This window comes from Agrilus planipennis, unplaced genomic scaffold, assembly GCF_000699045.2.
Source record: "Agrilus planipennis isolate EAB-ADULT unplaced genomic scaffold, Apla_2.0 scaffold202, whole genome shotgun sequence".
NCBI classification, from domain to species: domain Eukaryota; kingdom Metazoa; phylum Arthropoda; class Insecta; order Coleoptera; family Buprestidae; genus Agrilus; species Agrilus planipennis.
Genome location: NW_020438961.1, coordinates 44,598 through 68,559, shown reverse-complemented (window position 1 = coordinate 68,559; position 23,962 = coordinate 44,598). Strand labels below are relative to the sequence as shown.

The 23,962-nt window shown below is 35.0% G+C and overlaps 1 protein-coding gene across 3 annotated transcripts in view; it reads left to right on the top strand.

The window, feature by feature from the left end:
* Positions 1-23,962, top strand: part of LOC108738669 (serine-rich adhesin for platelets) — a 361,208-nt gene that overhangs the window by 299,647 nt on the left and 37,599 nt on the right. For all 3 annotated transcript variants that reach the window (XM_025975165.1, XM_025975164.1, XM_025975166.1), the window contains exon 5: positions 23,448-23,575. In XM_025975165.1, the coding sequence (XP_025830950.1) occupies positions 23,448-23,575 (128 nt within the window). The remainder of the gene's footprint in view (positions 1-23,447; positions 23,576-23,962) is intronic.

Below are 23,962 nucleotides of genomic sequence, written 5' to 3'. Positions count from 1 at the left end.
CGGCTCGCATGGTACGATCGCAAGCTTATGTTTTGCGTCATTTTTCTCTCTTAGACAAGCGGAACAAATCGGCACATATATATTATTGTAGCGAGCACGAGTGTGTTTGTGTGCGATCGGGCACACGTGTGCGTGAACGGCTTATCGATTCGCCGACTAGCCGCGGCCGCCTTTCTTCATGTGGACCGTATTTGTAAATGTGTGTGTCGTACCTGCGTTCTGGGAAAGCAGTTAAACAGTTCAAAGAAAAAAATAAACTATCCGGACGTTTCCAGAAGGTTCCCGAAAGCAAACAAAAGAGTATTTAAAGGAAGAGACGATCCCAGAAAGGAGAAGAAATAAATTGACCGTTGCAGAAGTGAATCAGTACAGTAGTGTAAATAAATAGAATAATTCATAACCTAAGTTTAGTAATAATTTAATAGTGTTTTTAAGTTCTTTAATAATTAGTGTAAATAAATAGTTTTTGTCGTTATCAGTCTTAGAAGTTAATTTTGTTAAACCCACCAACATTAATTTCTCATAGAATTTAAATAAATCTGAGGACTTTAGCGTACGTATTACCAAAACAAAAATTACATATAGAAATAGTTATGATCATAATTATACTCTTATAAAAGTTGTTCTGATAAAGTCTTACCATAAAAGGCCAAACTTTGGTGCCCCCATTCTGGTATCAATTTTGTTAATTACTTGTTATATACGTTTATCACTTTTGTGTGTCAACACTGCTATTTTGTAAGCAACGGTTTTTAAATTTTGTTTCCAAATTAGGTATATTATTATTGTTATAAGCTTCGCCTTTTGAATTAATTTAAAACAATAGTTTACCAACCCGTTATGGATTTCCGTTCTCGGCGTTGATAGAATTGTATGAATGTATGTGTGTATCTTGGTAAAGCCCGCTTTGGACAAATATTTAAACAGCATCGACTCCAATCTAGAGGAAGACAAGATAAACACCGTCTGGATATGTGTGTACCTAAATGTTACATATACCTGGAATAGAGATGCGCAAACAACCACCACTTTTGAAATTCAAGGAAAATTAGATACCTTTCAGGCTATAAAATCGGAAAATAGAACAAACATGTTGCAAAATCCAATCAACAGTACTAATCGAACCCATTAAATATTAGGTCTAAAGATGAAATATTTTATAGAATTGTGTTGTTTACAAACTGGAAAACTAAAAACATCCCTCTAGATTTGGTCAGTAAAATCCTAGAGAATAAATGGAGCGGAATTGGTAAATTCACGTGTTTCAGCTATTCTCATTTTAGTTTTGAGAATAAAATCTACAAACAAACATTTGGAATCCCAATGAGTGCTCCTCTTTTTCCTGTCTTAGCTGACTTGATAATGGAGGCTCTTGAGCAGAGCCGGGCAAACTGGGCTCTTTTGACTCCCGAGTGCTCCTCAAGTATAGACAAGAAGCTCCTCATTGATCCTACGAGTGCGAGTGAGATGATTCTTTCCTTTTCTTATCCCTTCCATTTCGTAGGTGAGTCCCCTCTTCCATAGCCAAACCCAATAGTATTGCGAACGTAGTAACGAAAATATTAGTAGGTATTATTTAAGTTGCGAGAGAGGCTTCTCTCGTCTACGGGATGAAGGGGCTTGATATAGGAGTGTAAGGAAAAAGAAAAAGAGAAAGAGTAATATGGGTCATTACTGCTTACTCTCTCGTACTTATTGAAGCGTATGGAGTGACTCAAACTAACCTCAGGTAGCGACTCCTACGAAGTTAAAGTTTGCCCAGCTCTGCTCTTGAGGAGAGTCAAATGAGTAATTTACACTTTGATGTACGGTTTTTTTTTTTTTACCTATTAAACATAACCGCATGTTTTGTAGATATTTTATTAGTAAGAGAGAATGGTACTGTGCATACGAACTGGTATCGTAAACGGACATGGTCTGGTAGGGTTTTGATTTACTGATCTCATCATAGTAGAAGTCAAAAAGTCGGGACCTATTTTCGACCTTTTATTCAAACGTTCATCATTTGCTTTTAAGAAGTTTAATTCTAAATGGACCTAATTATAGCAAAATGAGGCATTTTTAATAACAAGTAGGTATCCATGTAGTTAAAATTTCTGGTGGTTTTATCTGCTGACAATAATAGGCGAGTTTACGTTTTATTGGCATGTCTCTATGAAAACATCATAAGGGGGTAAAACATCCAAATGCCAAGCTATTCTTGTTAAGTAATAGATTTAATTTCATTGACAGCCACTTGAGTGTTTCGTTCTAGTCATGTGTGTCTGTAATTCTAACGTTTTAAATCATTTTTAATTATTTTAGTTAATTAAGTGTAATTTGTACAATCTTTTTAATTCGTAAGAGTTACTGATTAATATTTTTAAATAGTTTTAATATAGTTTTTTAAATAGTTTTACATCGTTTTTTTTTTCTTTTTTTACCAAAGTAACCAGGGATTAGTTCCCACTTGTGTGTTCTTTTTTCAAGTATGCGTATTAAATCTACTTATGCGGCGTCTAAGTCTGAAGTATGTGAGGAGTAATATTGTGGAAAAGATTAGATATTACGAAAAACAGTTGTGGATTGCAAATGTATCCCCCGGCAATCTCTGTGTGTTAGTTACCACAAACCTGTTGTTACAAATGTGCAATTGGAGAATGACCGCTCTCAAACGGTTAGCATTAGACAATTATAATAGCTAAGAACTGTTTCACTGTTTAAAAATTCGAAATATTGAAGCTTTTAAAGCGTACATTGCTAATCAATCACATCACCATCATCATCATAAGGTCGTCAGTCCTAAGACTGGTTAGACACGCATCTCCGCTCTTTCCTATCCTGAGCTAATCTTCGCATTTCCCTAAAGCTAGAGCAATCCATATCCTTAACTATTTACGAACAGTAATCTAATCTAGGTCTACCCCTACCCCTCCTAACTCCTGTTTCTGCCTCTAATATATCTCTGAGTAGACCTGCATGCCTGAGAAGGTATCCTACTAACTTATCTCGCCTATTTCTTTTTGACTTCAATCGATTCCTCTGTTCTCTTACTCTTTCTAATGCCTCTTCATCTCTCTATCCACGGTATCCTCATCATTCGTTTGTAACACCACATTTCAATCGCTTCTAACCTTTACTTTTCCGCCGCGCCCACTGTCCATGTTTCGCACCCGTACAGCTAATCAATATATATAAATAAATATAGACGTGTGTATCCATATATTTCACTTTTCAACCACAACTACCCAACGCAGACCACCGGTATGTGTATGTGGTAGTCGGTGGTTGTGGTGATTTGGGAGGTATAGTGCCTAAAAGTGGTCGACCTAAAGAATTTTCATATTCCTACCAGAAATATTCTCAAAGCTCTGAATAATACTTAATATTTGGCCTTGAAGACCGTGGTCTAAATTGTGAAAACACCGATGTAATCGTTTATCCGGCGTTCCACCAATTACTGCGAGTAGCATCCTCAGGAAACATAGCGAAAGCGTAATGTGATTGTACTCAGATTGGGAGTCTTATAATTCAATCACACCTATTTAGAATAGGTATGTAAGAATGTGCTAGAACATTCTTCATTGTTTTTGGGGTGATCCTCAGATAAAATGTTCTGGAATATCTTTACATTAGATTAAACTGAGCCAGAGTCGAAAACGTTCTATAATATTCGAGAACCATCATGTACGAGTGGTGCGGATGGTTTCTGACGGTGTATCAAGATATTATATATATATATCGATCAAGATCTTCTTAAAACTGTTTAAAATCTTCTATATTCTTCAAGATTTGTCCAGTTTATCACCCGTTAAGAATAAGTAAAACTGTATCAACTAGAATGCTCCTTAACGATTTTGGGATGGTCAGTTAGAAGTTACAATGTTTCATAATGAACCGAAGAAATCGAAATCTTTCTGATATATTTCGACCAAAAATGAAAACAAAACGTTGCGGCTTTACTTATCGATGGCTAATGTTTATAACTTTTTGGTTATCTTTAAAATAAGATGCAAAAAGTTGTCTACTTTTACCCAATCGAATAGTGATTAAAACAACGTGATTAATGGACAAAAACAAATTATAGGAAAACCAGAAGAAGTTGCAATAGGCGTGAAAATCGGCGACGTACAGAGAAGTAGCAATAACAACTACGCAGTCACATCGACGGAGAATGCAAACAGTGATGGTGGTATTGTGTAAAATAAGTATCAGGAACTTACTACTACACTATTACACATAATAATGTACAGAGGCCTATTACGATAAAAATTGATTAAATTGCATAATTGGAGGAGAATAGATTTTGTGAACATTGTACACTACCAAAAATGTGTCCTAGTTTTGTTAAATTTCCCAACCACTACTGAGGTATTAGTGAGCTGCAAAGAAGTCGAGCAGTTTTAAATCAGGACATCAGCATTATCCAAGGTACAGAAACCGTACATCAGATTCAGTATATAGGAAACTGTTAGTCTACAATGCCATCATACTATTCTTCACTGACCTATTACTCTGACACACTGCCAATGATTTCGACTAATTATACATACATACAAAGTACAAACCTACAACGTTAAGAGAACAAGGAATTACTTTAGGCTGGTTGTAACATTAACATTGTCAATCACACTCAAAAAATATTAAACAATGCATGAGTACAAAAATAAGACGGACGCTGTCAATAAGTAGCTGATTGAGTGCGGCGTTGCAATGTCGTATTTCCTTGCGTGATCCTACCAAGATCAGAATCACTCTTGGCTATATCTTCAAATACGTTTTTCTTTCAGGTTATCAAATATTTTCTTAATTTTCTTGTTTTATAGTGTGCTGTCACTTCCTGCAAGCTTTCTACTTATTCCAGAAACACCCTGTATGTAAATTAATAACTTATGAATGTTACTAAAAGAAAATTGTTCAGTGTCCAATAGAATACATTTATATTTTCTTGTTTTTCTAATTGTCTTTGTATTATTGTAAGTTAGAATTACGACACTATGAGATTTATACACTGCAGAGAAATACAACTTATAACAAAACTAAATATCGACAGCAAGACACGTAAAACTTGTTGTGTTTTGTTTATTTTCATTGCACGCTTTCTTTATTCGTTCTACTCGCTTTCAAATTAATTATTAACGATATTCGCTCTACGACCGTCTAGTTACAGGGGTGGGAAATCATTCATATAACAGAAGCCAGAATAAGATTTGTACACGGGCCGTAGTAGTTAATTGACACATTTTTGTTGAACGTTTCCTAAGTTGCTGCGTTAAAATTTTGTTAGTTATGACGTTAATACTAAATAATGAATAAAGGTGCTGATAAAACAAGATAAATTATATCGAAAATTTAACTGAAAACCTCTACGGCATCCGTCCTGACGTATCTGACTTCCTAGATACCCAAAATCAGTCACTTCTTTTACTCCTTATATTCCCTCTTTCCCTACTTTTTCTTCCCTTGCATACCACTATTTTTATTTTACCTCTGTAACTCATCCCTACATTTTTAAGTATATTAAACATAAAATAATTCGAAGTGGTCTGTATTCTGTCGAAACTGCCAGACGCGGATCGCGATTTCGATCTTTTTAGATCTCATCAGCGCGTCACATGCAGCTCCGACAGAACACAAACCAACTATTACCTGCTGTCTGAACAGCGCGTTTTAGAAAATACCACAAATGGCGCGGAAAACGCCATCTGTAGTACGATTCTACATTTTGGGATTACGTATGCTCCAACAAGGTCCATTTAAATATATGGATATCTACTTGCTGAAAACGAATCCCGGCGTAGCTAACCTCAACGTGATAGGCACGTTACCGTAATCGAATAAAATAATTCGAAGGGGTCTGTATTCTGTCGAAACTGCCAGACGCGGATCGCGATTTCGATCTTTTTGGATCTCATCCACTTCGAATTATTTTATTCGATTACGGTAACGTGCCTATCACGTTGAGGTTAGCTACGCCGGGATTCGTTTTCAGCAAGTAGATATCCATATATTTAAATGGACCTTGTTGGAGCATAAGTAATCTCAAAATGTAGCATCGTAATACAGATGGCGTTTTCCGCGCCATTTGTGGTATTTTCTATATTAAACATCTTATCTTATTTAACATTGTCAAAAGCTTTTTCTGTCGTTTTCTCTATTGTTACCCGTGAAGCCAGAATGGCCTCCCACGTTCCTCTATTTCTTCTAAACAAAAATTGATCTTCCCCTAATAGTTCTTTATTGGCGCATGGGAAGTTAAGGTAATTGATCTAAATGTCTAGCACCTATCAGCGTCTCTCTTTTTAGGTATGGTTACTATCACGTTCCGTTTACAATCCTCTGGAACTTTCCCCGTCTCGTAAATGTGACTAACTAGCTTAAACATACGATCTCTAACTTCTAGTCCTGCATGTTTAAGAATTTCCGCCTGTATCCCATCTATACCTGGTGCCTTATTATTCTTTAAGTTTTTCAATGCTACATCGAATTCTTCTCTCATTATAGGATAACCTAGTTCATCTATCTCGACACTATCTTCATACTCTAATATATTTTGAGATATAACTGCTTTAACATAATATTCATAGTCTGCCTTATTAGTAATTTGGGAACGTACAAATGGTAGGAACTATCACAGGGTAAGTGAAGGCGGTAAGCCGTCATACCGCCCTGCATCTTCGTGATCTTGAATTCAATTCGCGACTACTGAGTCTGGACTGTGCCTCGTTCTAATTATTGATTTTGTTATTTAATCGGTTGCTAATTGACCTACTAACACAGTAGGTAAGTAGGTGTTAGCTTGTAGTTTTAAATAAATAATTTAGGTGTACTAACTTTGTACCAGTGGTCTAAATATGAATTTATGAATACTATCTAACAATATTCTAGTTAAGGATACTACTACGCATCCAACCAATGACGCAGCTTAGCACAGAATGACCTGAAAAAGACGATTATGCACAAGCATAATTCGGTTGTGGTAGTAATAAAATTAATTATTAAATTAGTAATTACGTTGCAAAAACACATAAATGTTTAACTTTTTGGGAGTGCTACAACTCTGCAGAATCATACAGCATCTGCCGCTGATTCATAATAAGTTTTATTGAACTTCAGCATACACGCCTTTTATTATTAATAATTTTTATTATTTCTATTGTGATTTAAGCGTAGTATCTAAGTGCGTATGTGTTTCTCTCAATAAAGTAAATCAAACAATACATTATATTATTATTTGCCGATGAAAAGCAAACGCATTAATATAAGTAGGTAGATTTTTTTCGTTTTATATTGAAGTGTACTTACTAACCTTAGTGCTTTAGTTCTCCTTCCATATGCCTATTATTGAAATTAATTGTATGTAAAAGACGTGTGAATAAATTAGAAATAAATGTTTGATTATGTGCAACGTACATGAAATGTGTGAATTATTTATTATTTGAAAGTATTTTTTTGTTTTCTTTGTGCTACCCTGTGCCGACTCTATCTCTCTTTCCTCTGGCAAGTTCACAAACGTCACCCGAAAGCCACGAGCTCGATGTGTGGTTTCTATTGATTTATTCCGGTGGGTTGCTCTTCCTGATATTTATTGCTCCTTTTTTCTTCCCCCATTAGTCACGAAATAAAGCACATGTAGGAAGGCTACGTCCATATGCAATGAGCCCTTTCGTATTTTCATTACGAATTCTTGTAACAAACAACGATATGTTAAAACTTATTATACGCTAACCAATTACAAGATCTGGGAGGAACCTAGCTGGGAGGAACCTAGGCATATGTTACCGGAAATGTAGGAATTGTATAGAATTCCGAGGCTATTTAGGAAATCTATAAAATATTGTTTCTAAATTTTTTGATACACACATATCCTGGGAAATGTATAGGTTTGCTTCCTAAGAATTGTATGAAATCCCGATATTGTACTAGGAATGGTATAAAACTAATGCTTTCTGTGAATAAAATAAATAAAAAACAAGTTAGTAAACTGAGAATCTGCGTTTACGCGGTTCTAGTGCGATCGCCTGATTTATATGCATTTGTAACGCTGTTTGGTTAGGTTAGGTTTGGAGATATATACGCATTAATGACGTTATTGTATGGTTATTAAATAGATTTATGACATACTAGAGTTTCATAAATCCCCTGCCCGCCAGACTCGGGCTGATATGTTGGAATAATGTCTTCGAAAAGTATGTTTCATCCGCGTCCAACATATTTATATGAAAATGATAAACATTATCACTTCTACAACATACTAAAAATTCACGGTCATCGTACTTGCTGAAACAAAGATAACCTCGTCACATCATTCCAACATCTAAAATATCAGACCGCCTCCGGCGGGCAGAAACATTGATGGAACTGTCATTAATCCCCCTAACCAAACAATGACGTCACCAATGGATATAGGTACATATTCAAACAGCCTGCCATATTATAGCCTATTTAGTATAACCTATAATACATTTCCGATTGCTGTCTAGGAAATGTATAGATTTCCTAGGATATATGTCTAATATAATTTATAAATCTCCTTAATGACATCACCAATGAATATAGGTACATCTCCAAATAGTCTGCCGTATTATTTCCTATTTGGTATTACCTATAATACATTTCCGATTGCTGTTTAGGAAATGTATAGATTTCCTAGGATATATGTCTAATATAATTTATAAATCTCCTTAATGACATCACCAATGAATATAGGTACATCTCCAAACAGTCTTCCGTATTATTTCCTATTTGGTATTACCTATTATACATTTCCGATTGCTGTTTAGGAAATATATAGATTTCCTAGGATATATGTCTAATATAATTTATAAATCTCCTTAATGACATCACCAATGAATATAGGTACATCTCCAAATAGTCTGCCGTATTATTTCCTATTTGGTATTACCTATAATACATTTCCGATTGCTGTTTAGGAAATGTATAGATTTCCTAGGATATATGTCTAATATAATTTATAAATCTCCTTAATGACATCACCAATGAATATAGGTACATCTCCAAACAGTCTTCCGTATTATTTCCTATTTGGTATTACCTATAATACATTTCCGATTGCTGTTTAGGAAATGTAAAGATTTCCTAGGAAATGTGTATAATATAATATATAAATCTCCCTAACCAAACAATGACGTCACCAATTGATATAGGTACGTCTCCAAACAGTCTTCCGTATTATTTCCTATTTAGTATAACCTGCAATACATTTCTGATTGCTATTTAGGAAATGTATAGATTTCCTAGGAAATATGTCTAATATAATTTATTTCACACATTTCCGGGCTATTTTAGTAATTATATACGTTTCCAAATAATTATATACATTTCCTAAGAATCATATACATTTAGTAAGAATTGTATACAATGACGGATTTCATACATTTCCGGTTACACTTACATACTTTAAATACAATTTATTTCAGTCATTTGTACAAGTTAATGAAATGTTTACTTTAATTAACTTTGAATTAGAAATTGCTTTGTAAATCTTTACTAAGATTTCTAACAGAGCGTAGCATCCTAAAAGCCTCTAAAATCCCAGATTCTTGACTGCCTCTCTCTAATATTTCCTAATTATTCTGTGTCCGAAACATACCTAATTTCTAGTCATGCTGAAGGATGAAACACATTTCCAGAAAACATACGAGAATCTGGAAATCCAATTAAGGAGAATAATAAATTCGAAATTTGAAGCCATTCAAAAAGACCCGCTATTTTCTATCAAAGGGTTCTTTCATGCCTCTCCAAAAAATTAAAACCAAAGGAGAAAATTACTTTCATGCCTTGTTAATTATACCACGACCCACGCTCAGACAGATTTGAGCACTACGGGAGATCTAACAAAATCAAATTCATTTCATGTTACGGTCTTCAAGGCTTTCAGTACAAATACAATACTTTTCATTTTCAACCACAACGACTACACTACAGGTGACTTGTGGTCCCTTTGGCGAGTCATCAATCAACCGAAACCTTCAAGGATCCCATTACGCTAAGCACACAACTCTCAATAATTAATGAATTTGCTTCCCAGGCATTTCACACAAGCTCTGTCTACTTACATAAGTAGATACCTAACTACTTGCCTCCATAATTGCACACAAAAATTGCTTCCATATATTTATTAATTTTAGTTGGAAATACAATTTAAAGATAAGTAATAAACTGTTAATGGTGCACCTGTTGTGAATCATGGTAGCTGTACGAAAATAACAAAAAGGATCTTATTCTTTGTACTATCTTACCCAATGGTATATTAACATACTTTCAATTAAAAGCAGTCAGAAAGGAGTGAAATATTCTTTAGTAATTATGTGTTTCCACCAACGTTTCGCCTTCTGATCTAAGGCTTTTTCAAGGTAGATTACTTATTTAATAAATTATATAGGAGAGACTCAGTTGGGTTAAATTCAGTGCATTAGTGAATTAATTCTTCGAATTAATTATATCTACCCCAAATAACCCTGTGGCTGTCATTTTAACCTAACCTAACTTAACTTAAACTTATGGCTATCATTTCACTCTATTTTTCTATTTGATTATAATTGTTTATTAAATTTATTATTTTAACAATTTATTATCTTAAATTTCACCTTATTAATTTTAAATTGTGACTGTGTTTTTGAGTATAAGTTATAATATAAGCATAACAAATAAATTCTGGGATTATTATACAAAAAAATTGTCTCCATTTAATTGAAAATATCTTAAAAAGATTATCAGGAGTAACAGCAGAAATAAATAATTGACAATTTCAAATGTTTTTCTTATTTTCGTAATCGAATTAACAAGAGTAACAGTTTCTTAAAAATAGGATAAATTCCGAAACACATGTTGAATTTTAAATTAAAAATTGATGAACATATAAACCTCTTATTATTTCTGTAAAAGTAAGTAGTTTAGCGTGCGCCTGAAATATACATTTCACGCTTATACGAATGAATTAACCGCTACTTTTGACACAAAAACATAAAATTGTTGCAATCAGAACTATTTGTGCATTTATTCGGATGTGTTGAGCTCTGTTCTATTAGGCGTTCGGGGCTGAGTTCCAACCAGTTGCAATACCTTTCTTTCTGTTCTACTCCAAATCTTTGACAAGTATCTTTCTTTTGACAGTTTTATTCCCCTAGTTTTATAATAAATACCGAAAAAGTATACAGTAGGTTTCGATAGTCCGGATTAAAATATATGAGATATTACATAAATATTTGTACAACTATCATTAAAAATGGATTCCCTTTTTATAATCATTTTTTTCTTACCGCTCTAACAATAACTTATTCAGGTATAGATCTTTAAATAGACAAATTGGACCCTACAGAGTCATACATAAAAAATATATTCTGTACTTAGGGGCCATCAATAAATTACGTCACATATTAAGAGGGGGAAGGGGGTCAACGAAATGTAACATTGTATGACAAGGGGTAGGGGAGTTGTAACGTCACATGTCAAAATTTAAAATATTAAACGCGATGACAACGGTATTCCTCATATTAGCATTCAAAACAAAAATTAAGTGCATGATATGGCAGTGTGAAATAATATGAAGGTGCGAATACATGATGATAAAGTTTTTTTTATTTTATTAACATAATTAATTGTTTATCGTTCCTTTCATTATTATCTATAATATTTGACTTTATGTTGATTTTATTAATGATTATTTTTAATGAAAATAAAAAAAATGAAACTACTGCTTCAATTTAGTTATTTCTAAATATAAAATTGAAAAATATGTAACGTCACGCCAGGGGAAAGGGGGTTTTACAAATATAACCACTCGTGACAAGGACGGGGGGGGGGTAAAGATAATAAAATTTGTTTAACGTAATTTATGAATGTCTCCTTGTAATGGATAGAAAAGGAAGGATGAATTTTATCAAGCGTCAAAATATTTCATTGCAGTAAATATAATAAATTGATGATCTTGAAGAAACGTCAAAAAAGCATGTTATAGAGGGAATGGACGTTATAGGTAGTATAAATGTCAATGGCTGCTGTAAAATGAACTTTATCACCGATGACTATTCGCAGAAAGTGACGTCTCGCCACTTTCATATTTTACATGCGAAGCCTGTCCCAATAAGATACAAAACCGAGTTATGACATCGTGATTTCGCTGTTTATAAATTATACAAGCTTTTCGTCAAAATATCGTATATTCGAAATCGCAATCAAGTGATAAAAATTACTTTTCATTAGACTCCCATTACAATCAACCATAAATAATTGAACCAGTCTACAACCAAAGTATATTTGCAAATAGTCAGTTGCATGTTTGGAGTCTACGCAAACGGTTTTATAAATAAAATTTTTTCCTACAGACAAAAAATCACTTTTGAGGATTCAAAACGGTTCTATGACCTTGAAGGACATGACTATACCGTACGGTCGCTATAAGTGATGAAAGGTGTTCACTGTTTGAATAGTTATTGATGACCACACTTCAATTTTCTGTCTGTAAGAACACAACAATAAAAATACTAGGTAATTTAGTGTTGTTCCAGTAATGAACTACTTATACTATTTAATCTGTTAAAGGAATAAACCCTTGACTCTAATAAAGACTTAGATCTAGATAACTAAATATAGGAGCAATAAATTAATTCGAAGCAAACTAGTCTAAAAAGCATCATCGCTAATCTGATGATGATGATCTGCATGACCGTGTATCATCGCTGCAAATGAAATACGTCAAATGTCGGACGCTCTTTTGCGTTTCAGAAATATTTTATTTTATTATGTTTTAGTGGTTTAATTAATTTCTTTTAATAAGGTTAGCGCTATTGTTGAACCTCACCTCAATGATGGTTTGGAAATTTAATAAAATTACAATTACCTACCTATCCAGAAAAGATAAATTTACTTATTAACGATGACGTAACGTTAATTTTTTTTTCTTTTGTGTTCTTAATACCATGTGGAGGTGTACTTTAAATATTATTCCATACTTTCAGTGATGAACAAGGTAATTATTTCATTAATTTTTATTGCAATAAGCGTGTTAGTAGCATAGTAACAGGCTGTTGATATTTACATTACATAACACAACCATCACAGTTGACATTATCCGTTCATGTAGCTGCATAGTTATTATCGCAGTTTCTTTGTACCTTGCCACTTCATTCCCAGGGCCGGCTTCGAATTTGCAGCTTTTCCTGGTTTCCTTACAACTTTTATTGTCCCTTAATCACGCTACTTTAATCATTCCCTATTTTATATCTAATTAACACCTTGCAAACCTTGCTACTTATCCCAGAAACACCCTGTATAAGGGAACTCCCACAGAATTCAAAATTACTGGGAACTTCTACAACGGACTCAGATAAAACACTAACTTCTTTAACAAATAAAATACAGAGTCGTCAAACCGTGCCAACATATGTATCATACTATAAAACAATAAGACCTGATGAAAATTCTCACCCCGAACTCTGCAAAAAAGAACAGAGAAATAAATCAACCCTGAATCATACGCCTAATGGGTCTGTAAAAACTAACTCAAGTAGATAATTAAAAATTCAAATAATGATACCTAGTACTTTGACAAGCGAAAAAATAACTGACTAATTTGGCCTGCCAGTTTGGCAAGCGGAATATAATTGACCACTTTTTTCTGTCACTTTAATATGCTAACAAGTTACTGATCACTTTGATATGTCTCTTTAGCAAGTTGCAATTGATTAGCCACTTAAGTTCTCCACTTTGGTTTTGTAATTTCGCATGCTGAAAATAAATAATTGATCAATTTCGTCCATCACTAAAATGCCAAGTTGGGAATAATTACCCGCTTAGATCTGCTACTATGACATGTTGAAAATAATTGATTACTCGCTCCAACACAGAGTCTCATTGTTGAGTAAGGAACAGTGACATGATAACTAATTCAATACAGACACCATTATCACATTATACATTTGCAATTGTGAAATTGAAATGATTTTTTGCTACACCTTGAAATACTTTAAAAGCCTCAAATTTTGTAAACAATTTTCTCCTCGTCCCTTGTTACTTTTACTTTGCTTTTTTCACAGACGGCAATTTGCAGAGGGGCATTTTTGAGGACTTCTTCCACCCTTTAGTCGGTATTCCACTTTTTGTCACTAATGAATCGGTTTTGGCAATGAAATCCTTAACGAATTTACCATCACAGTGACTTCACTAAATAAATGTTCACAAGATGATCTGGATCACCATTATAAGAAGTAGAAATTAATTCGCTTGAGTCTTTTTTATTTCTGCCATTTCCAGCCATGAATGGAAAGTCGCGCTCATCGCGTGATTCAGTGAAATTAGTAGTGGTTCCAAACATTGTAAATTTTTCGTTTGATTTTCCATCCCTTGATTTACATACACATTTTCCGCCTTTAATCATTTTATTTGATCTAACATGTACCTTCTGTTCTTCCATGAATGTCTTCTATTTACAAACTATCAATATTTGACACACTTGAACGTATGCCCATGCGCGATAATTAGATGACTTTATAACACGGCGATATTCTAATCTAGGACATGTTTGGCTCCTACAATTGGTCTGACAAAAAGTATTGAAATACTTCCCTATGTATCGTATATTTTTAAAAATGGAGACTCAGACTATAAATAAAATTACGATCTTTCTTTTAAGAACTTTGAATCGTCTGGCAAAATTACCGCCTATAGGAAGTGTCTGGCAATTAATTTTTAACAATATTCTGTGCAATGTTTTTACATACCTTCAGCACCTGATATCTGCAAATTGATCGTCGGCCTAAGTTATGGTAGGTATGCATATTAGATAAGTGTTACACAAAATATTGATCAACAATTTTCATATAGGTGATCTTTTACCTTATGCTTCCGCCATTATTTGTAAATGAATGAAATTCCATTCTAATTTTACACGCTGGAGATGGAAATTCTTTCGATTTTGGTAATATCATAATAGAACCTTATTGATTGTAATATTGTTTCGTAAAATAATTTTATTTGTAAAGAAATCTTTTTTATCGTTAGCAGTTATGCGACATTCCAACATTAAATGGCGTCAAATTCTTTTGTTTCTTTCTTAGTTATACTAATTGTGACTATCCAGGAGATCAATTTCTGTCTTCAGAAATAGGATGACGACATTGTCGTAAACTTTAAAGGAGCGAAGCTAAATATACAAGTCAAAGAATAGGGCAGAAACACGAAAAGCTTATTTTCGGTCACAAAGGTAAGGGGCAAGTCAATTTAATAACTTACCCTGGATACCAAAAAAAGGTAGTATGGATGAGAAGCAACAAGCAGCCATGATTGACCTAATCAAATGCACGGGAAAATTCCATGTAGATAGCATCCACGTGGAATAAGAGCAGATGTGATACAGTTGATAAATAAAATGAGATAAGAAATAGTTGAGGGGACTCATACAAAAAAAGACAAATAAAATAATCATTGAGGTATTCAGCGAAAAAAAGTGCTCAGAGTAGAGATAGATCTATAGTTCTTGTTTATTACTCTTTCTGTGTATTAAAAGTTCAAAGAATTGTTTCCAAAATAATGAAATAGAACCTTAACAGAGAAGCTTGCAATTAAGTTAACTTAAAACGGACCAACTTTTCATTATGAAATATTTGAGCACACCATCAGGGCGTGAATTGGACGAATCGTTTAAAAGGAGAAACTAGCCCATTTGTACCAACATTATTAGTTTTAGAAAGAGTTTTTAAGTCAGATGTTGCTGCGTTTTAAGTACCGGCTTCCTTAATATCATAATGTAACTGCATCTTAAGGTTCTGTCTTCAAAATTAATGGAATTAACGTGGAAATTATTTATTTTCATCTCAAGATTAGATACCATTACATCGGCAGGAATATCGGCTACGGTTAAAGATCATTACTACTAACCTCACCCATAGAGTCTCCATATTAGCTTTTAGGGAAAGTAATTCGTCAGCCATGGAATTCATCTTGTCAATTTTGGAACAGACAGCAGTAAGATGTTGCCCCCCCCCCGTCTGTGTGCACATGCACCTATACACAAGTATAGTTCAGAATTGGCATAGTCTGCAATGAAATTGTCACATTTACTTTCTTCTTTCAACTTACTAACTAGACTAGAACAGTTTCTGACAGAACGCCTACGTTTAGGGATAGACGTTGTAGGGGATATCGTAAACATAGAAAGCAGATGTCAAGTAGGAATTGCAATGGACACTAATAAAGAAAAGAGAATAACATTACACCAATTAATGTGTAACAGAAGGAAATACAGACAAGCAGAATTTGAGTGTATCGGACTTTAAAGGAGGTTCAACTAGTGTTGCCCAAATTCAGTCTTGGTCTTGCGGTCTTGGTCTTGTTCTTGCGTTTTTGCAAGACCAAGACCAAGAACAAGACCGCGTATTTTTAGCAAGACCAAGACCAAGACTGACCGTGCAAGACTTGAGCAAGAACAAGACATAGCCTGCAAGACTCTTGCGTCTTGCAGCTAGGACTTAGCGCTATTTCACTGAGTAGTTAGGTGTAACAGTTCGGTGTATAGGTAGGTACGCTTAGGAATTCTATGAGACGCAAAAAACTGTATCAAAGAATATGAAAAACTGGACCTATGCGCATTACGACTAATACCATAAACATAGCGAATAAAAAAATTATTAAAATCAAACTGAGTGCATGCATAGTTATGTTTTAACCATCGGCACTTTGATAATGCGGCATCAAAGGTTTTGTACTTACTTCTCAAAGAAATTTGCCGCTTTTCGGAAGTACATGGTTATGATACACGCGCCGGCGGCTTCTTTTGAAATCTAAAACAATCGTTGCCGCCACGCCGAAATCATAACATTTGACACTATTTGATTGCCGCCATAGGGTGTAGGTATACTCATGCAAAATAATTTCGAATTTTTTTACACGCTTTATATTATTGTTTGATTTGCGGCGGCATCCTTATCATAGAGCCGGCACGTGGCGAGGCGGCGCGGTAGAAAGCAAGGATCATAAATGTTTATTAAGAAACAGTTACTTCCATGGAAAACGACATATAGGTCAGTTGATTTTTCGAATTTCTTATCAAATCTTCAGTTATTTATTAATCTGCTTGATCTTTACTATGGCTATATTCATTCAAGCTCACAATGTTCCAATTCTAATACGTTTTTCTAGGATTTAAAGTAAACTTTAATAAATAGTAATAGACTAATAGGTAATTGCAAGACTTGCAAGACTCTTGCTGCAAGACCAAGACCAAGACCAAGACTGGGAGCGCAAGACCAAGACCAAGACCAAGACTGGGAGCGCAAGACCAAGACCAGGTGTATTGGCGCAAGACCAAGACCAAGACTGGCTAAGTCTCGTCTTGTTCTTGCGTTTGGGCAACACTAGGTTCAACATTCTCAGGAATTTAGAAATGCAATGACGCTTGTTTAAAGATATAATTCCAACCGGGCAGTTATAAAATTTGGTCTTTTGAGTACCTAAGCAACCTCTAATTGCTGCACCGCGCTTATTTCCTTTCACTTTGTCTGTACTACTCATGAAGGATTTCCTAACTTAACAAGGGCGTGTTCAAAACGCAACAAATGACTACAGTCTCAGTGCAAACAAGAAAGGAGGTACGTCCATTCTCATAGATAATTTATTAAGAACTTTACCAATTTTAATCGTCCCAACTGTAGTGTTTTGTCGATCTTCAGAATGAAGACCTTCTGTTTATAAGCAGTTACAACCGTGTACCCGAAAGTACCATGGAAAAAGTCAACACAGCAACTACAAAGTTCAACCGGCGAGGAGGAATGAATCAAACCTCAAATAAAAAATTATGTGTTGTAAAAAATGTGTTTATAATACAAATATACAAATACAGGTTCATTTTTATAGTAATGGTCGTATAAAAAGTGTGTGTAATAGTAATTTGTTAACGTTTACTTTACCCAGATACATTGCCAATTCACGTCCAGAACCGGCTTTCGATTGTCTTGGTCTTCTTACATTTCTTTTTACGTTTAATGTTCGGCACTTGTTTTAAAAACACCCTGAATACAGTCTCAACTGTTGCACCTACGAAGGACAGATAAAAGGAAAACAATCTGCTTTTAATGAGCACACCCCTAACCAAGGGGTGAAGATGCCGGGTATGCTCCCCCACCCAATATCTGTTTCAGTTGGCTTTTATTGAGAAATATGGTAAACATGGATTTGATTTATATTTTCTTGTAAAATCCTGTAAATAAATCTACTTGAGAAACTCGAAGAGCATTCGTGTACGAGTTATAATACAATTGCAAAATGGCATAAAGACCATAAAAGGAATATGGGTCTTCAGTTTGGTGTTCACCGAACTCTCGCAGGTATCAGAGATTACCCTCGTAGGCTCGTAGCATTATCAAGAAATCGGACTTTTGGCCAATATTTCCAGCCAAGTACCCTATGACGAGAAGGTAACTAGAAACATTTTTCGTATACACTGATACATCATTAGCGGCTTAAGGGAATAATTGGTATATCTATATAGTGTATATGTGTATAAGACTGTTTTGGTACGCAAAATTACCAAGATTATTGTTGTAATAAAAATGGCATACCTATACGTTTTAAGTACTTGTAGTATAATTAAAAAACAATAGGAAAGGAAGACTTGAACATTGTAGAGGCAATATACATTATTAATGGAATCGGAATTCTTCATTTAGTATCACCGATCAGACATAAATGAAAGTTGCTCACATTAGTCATTGATGGTAGGTATTAGAAACTTAAAAAGGAGACAAATAGACATTCCATGAATGCCTTCTAATTCTTTAACTGAAAGAGCCCAAACAATTCTAAACTCCTTGGAAATGGACAATCTAAAATATTGAATCGATAATCTTTTCCGGATTGATTGTTATGATCCACAGAATTTTGAAGTTCCAAATTGATATCACCACCTGCCAAATCACCATTTATCGTACCTTTAGCAAGGAACTATGAATTTCTATGAATTACGACAAAACAATATGGATTTACGCCAGCTGTGTAAAACTGCAAATTACAAGATATTCTGGTATGCTAATAATTGCCTATAATCCAAAATTCTTAGAAAAGGATTCGAAAAACTTTACTTATTAGATGAACCCATAGCTAAAGAAACTACGGATTCCATTTCTTCCACTTTTTTTCTTACTTTTATGATAAAAGTTTGTAGTTATATTGTGTATACTGTGTAATTACTTATTAAAAAAAACTCGCGATTTGCAGCTTCATTTTACCAAAAATTTTTATTTATTATCTGAATAAGAATACTTAAATTTAACTTGAAAAAGAGAAAATAAGAATTGAACAATTGAGTTAAATAAAACATTTTTGCTATAAAAATTCATCTTCAACGTGAAGCGTTCCTCAGCAGTTACACACAAGTAACAGTCATTGCAGATATCTGCTGATATTCATGCATATATATAGTCCGCATACGCTTATAAAAGCGCAATTTGTATGCAGCCATAGGCGAGATATGCGCCATGGGAAAAGTTAACTCATTTCAATTGCAAGCTTCACGTTAAACAAATGCTCGGGCCGTAACGTAGACGACGTGATGCTACGCCATCTACCGAAGGACGAACGGTGGACGCGGCCGTTGGACACGCCGCGAAATTATACAACAGCGCGTCGTGTTGCACGTATAGTAACAACTACGAAAGGACCGGCAACAAACGTGATCCTGAATATTTACGTGATCATCCTTCCATATCTTCCGACTGACCTGAACTCATAAACAGCACATCGGGATTTAAACGAACATTACAATAAATTACATTTATTTAGATTTTTTGAAGTGAAACTTCTATAAAGACGGAGTATTACGATTTTCTTCTGTCACGAAAAAGCGTTACGGCCGCGTGGAAGAGGTAGACGTTATATCGCGTGGTGAGAGGCGGCAAAAGGTTTTTGTGTTCATCAATTTTTATTTTAAAATTCGACGTGTTTCGGAATTTTTCCCATTTTTAAGAAATTGTTACTCTTGTTAATGCGATTATAAAAATAACAAAAAACATTTAAAATTACCAATTATTTATTTCTACTGTTACTCCTAATAAATTCGGAAAAATATGGCGACTTTTAAATAAATAACTGGTGAAAATAAAGATATATTCAATTAAATTGAGACATTGGCTTTTTTCTTTTTTTGAAGTGAAACTTTAATATAGACGGGGTATTACGATTTCTTCTGTCACGGAAAAGGGGATACGGCCACGCGGAGGGGATAGACGGTATATAGCGTGGTAAGAGGCGGCAGCCGCGAAGGAAGAAAAAGGCTGGCGACGCGGCGGCGGAGAGAGGGCAACGGCTGTATTAGATGGATATAATGCGCAGCCGCGCAGAGAGCAGAGAGTCCGCTAGAGTCCCGCCGGCGTGTGCTGTGCTCAGCTGTTGTTTTCTTACCTCTGCTCTCCACGTGGCTGGGCATCATTGCCTCTATTTGTGGTCTGTGAAAAACCATATTATAATTTGCAGTAAACCTGTGAAAATGAAATGTGTGCTGGGACACATAGTAGAAGTAAAACTTCAACGGACAAGTGGAAAAACGTATCGCAAAAAGATTTTTACTTGAAGTTTTACGGGAAGGTTTCAAATTGGACAAGTACATTAACAATCTGCCCGTAAAACTTGAAGTAAAAATTTTGTTTCGATTCGTTTTTCCACTTGTCCGTTAAAGTTTCACTTCTACTATGTGTCCCAACACACATTTCGTTTTATTTTTTTAGTCTTGGGTTTACATCCCAGATAGGGAATATGAAACTAATCAAATAAATAAAAAAAGGCCTGTTCATATGTACTCATGTACACGCGGTAGAAGTTATACTTCTATTTGTATATTTTTTTAACCAGCACATAAATAATAATAAATTTGTTTTTACTAAAGCGCCCGACGACCTTTTCTTTTGGTATTGGGATAACACACCATCAAATCCCACATTAATAGCATCAGTATCGACGGTGAAGAATTCGCTGAACTGTGGGTATGTTAAGATTGGGGCTCCAGAAAGTATATCCTTTAAGCTTTCTAATGCTTTTCGGCATTCAGGTGTTCATTGGAAGGAAACTCCTTCTGTGAGTCCATGTAGTGGTCGGTCGGGCTATAATGGTAAATCCTCGGTGAGTTTTTGATAGTAGGAGTGTGAAATCTCAGAAGGCTTCTAAGTTTATGTAGATCTTTTAGTATGGGTCAACTTCGTACGGAAATTGTTTTGTCTGAGACAGTCCTAATTCCATCCGGTGTTATAACTTCACTTCTGTCTAAGCAGGACATACTTTTTATTACTTAGTTTCAAATTTGTAGCTGTATATTTTATTAAAATGTCGTTCGTCGAATATATAGGTTGTAGGTGATTTACGATTACAATCAGCTAACAAAAATGGTTCATGTGAGCATACCACTACGATTACCGTAGATTACAGATGCCTGATGATCGACCGAATCGGTTACGTAATCAGCATAAATATTCACTTCAAACTAAATATTCAATCAACAACATGACGTAGTTTTATGTGGCAGAACAGCGTTGTTGACTTGACTGTTTATCGAAAACGAAATAAAAAAACAAAAAATTATTGGATATAAGGGCAATTTCCGTCGATGCGATTGCGATGCAATTTTCAGTTTTCAATTCGTTACAACGTTAACGTGAACAGCCAAAAAATATGAAATTTAATAAGTAATTTTCACAGCTATAGGGTCAATTAAAAAGTCCCCGGCCTGACACATAGATGGCCGTACCAGAACTAAATCCATATGATTTTCAGTTAGTCCTAACCTTCAAAAGACGCGTCTATAAATTTGACGGCTGTCGGATGATTAGTTTGTGAATTATAGCATTTTTAGTGAAGCAACTTTTGTTATTGTGAAAAAAATAGATAAAAAGGAATTTCGCGTGTTGATAAAATATTGCTTTTTGAAGGGAAAAAATACAGTTGAAGCAAAAACTTGGCTTGATAACGAATTTCCGGACACTGCCCCAGGAAAATCAACCATCAAGGATTGGTATGCTAAGTTTAGACGTGGTGAAATGAGCACCGAAGACGGTGAACGCAGTGGACGCCCAAAAGAGGCTGTTACGGACGAAAACATTAAAAAAATCCACAAAATGATTTTGAATGACCGTAAATTGAAATTGAATGAAATAGCAGACACTCTACAGATATCAACGGAACGTATACATCACATCATTCACGAATATTTGGGTATGAGAAAGCTCTGTGCAAAGTGGGTGCCGCGCGAGCTCACTTTTGACCAAAAACAACGACGAGTTGATGATTCAGAGCAGTGTTTGAAGATGATCACGCGTAATAAACCCGAGTTTTTGCGTCGATATGTGACAATGGATGAAACATGGCTCCATCATTTCACTCCGAAGTCCAATCGACAGTCATCGGAGTGGACTGCACACGATGAACCCGCTCCAAAGCGTGCAAAAACGCAACAGTCGGCTGGCAAGGTTATGGCGTCTGTATTTTGGGATGCGCGTGGAATAATTTTCATTGACTACCTTGAAAAAGGAAGGACCATCAACAGCGACTATTACATAGCGTTATTGGACCGTTTGAAGGACGAAATCGCCGAGAAACGACCGCATTTGCAGAAAAAGAAAGTCCTGCTTCACCAAGACAATGCACCGTCTCACAAGTCAGTGAAAACGATGGCAAAAATTCATGAATTGGGCTTCGAATTGCTTCCGCATCCACCGTATTCTCCAGATCTGGCCCCCAGCGACTACTTCCTGTTCTCAGATCTCAAAAGAATGCTCGTTGGGAAAAAATTTTCGTCGAATGAAGAGGTGATCGCCGAAACTGAGGCCTATTTTGAAGCAAAGGACAAATCGTACTACAAAAATGGTATCGAAAAGTTGGAGGATCGCTATAATCAGTGTATCACCCTTGAAGGGAATTATGTTGAATAAAAAAAACGAATTTTGCAAAAAAAATGTGTTTTACTATTTTAGGCCGGGGACTTTTCAATTGACCTGTTATTTTATCGAATATTTAGGTAGTACATATTTAGAATCGGAAGTGTCATAAACTGCAACCCTTCATCCGTCTTCTTCCAGGCAAGTTATTGGAGAGATACTGGATTCATGAATTTTTCTATTGATGGTTCAAATACGCCCTTGAAAATAGACTTTCAACATTAAAATGGCAATCACATAATATTACACTACTTAGCTTTGTACAAACAGGTTACGAGCAATTGAGTGCCTAAATCAGGTATTGCCAATATATATATACTACTACTACTACTATTAAACTGATGCCTAAATATTTTTATACACTTATAATTCTAAATTATTGTACTTATTACCTATTAGACACCACTTTTTCAGGAAAAGGAATCTAAATGTGGAGCTATCTAAAAATATTGTAAACAAAGGAATATGCTAAAAGTAGAAGACGTAAGACCGTTTTAGTTTCAAATTTTTGACAGGTAGTTTTTTCTTTTGCAGTTTCCACAACAACTGATGACAAAAAAGCATCTGGGGGAACGGGAACAGATTCTGTGAAGCTAGCTGTAGTGAAAAGATCCAGGCCAAAAGCAGCCTCGCCAAACCGTCAAGGGCCTCAACAATGCCAGGTATAAAAACGTGAAATAAGAGAAAAAGAACAGTAGTTTTATTTGCAGTTTTGCAATTCGTTAAGATGGATTATATCTCAGAATAAGGCAAGCTGTATAGCTATAAAGACATATCGTGTGCTTACTGCTGCAGATTCGATACTACATGGTACAACACGATTTTTTCGAAATTATAATAACTTACATATCTTTTTTCGTGAGTGTAATTTACATCTTTCCTTTTGAAACTTCGGGAAATGAGCCGTTTTTAATCTCGAAACCGTCACGTTAATGATGTATTAAAAAGTATAATTAACCATTTATTTTTTAATAAAATAATTCGAAGTGGTCTGTATTCTGTCGGAACTGCCAGACGCGGATCGCGATTTTACACGCGGTAGAAGTTAT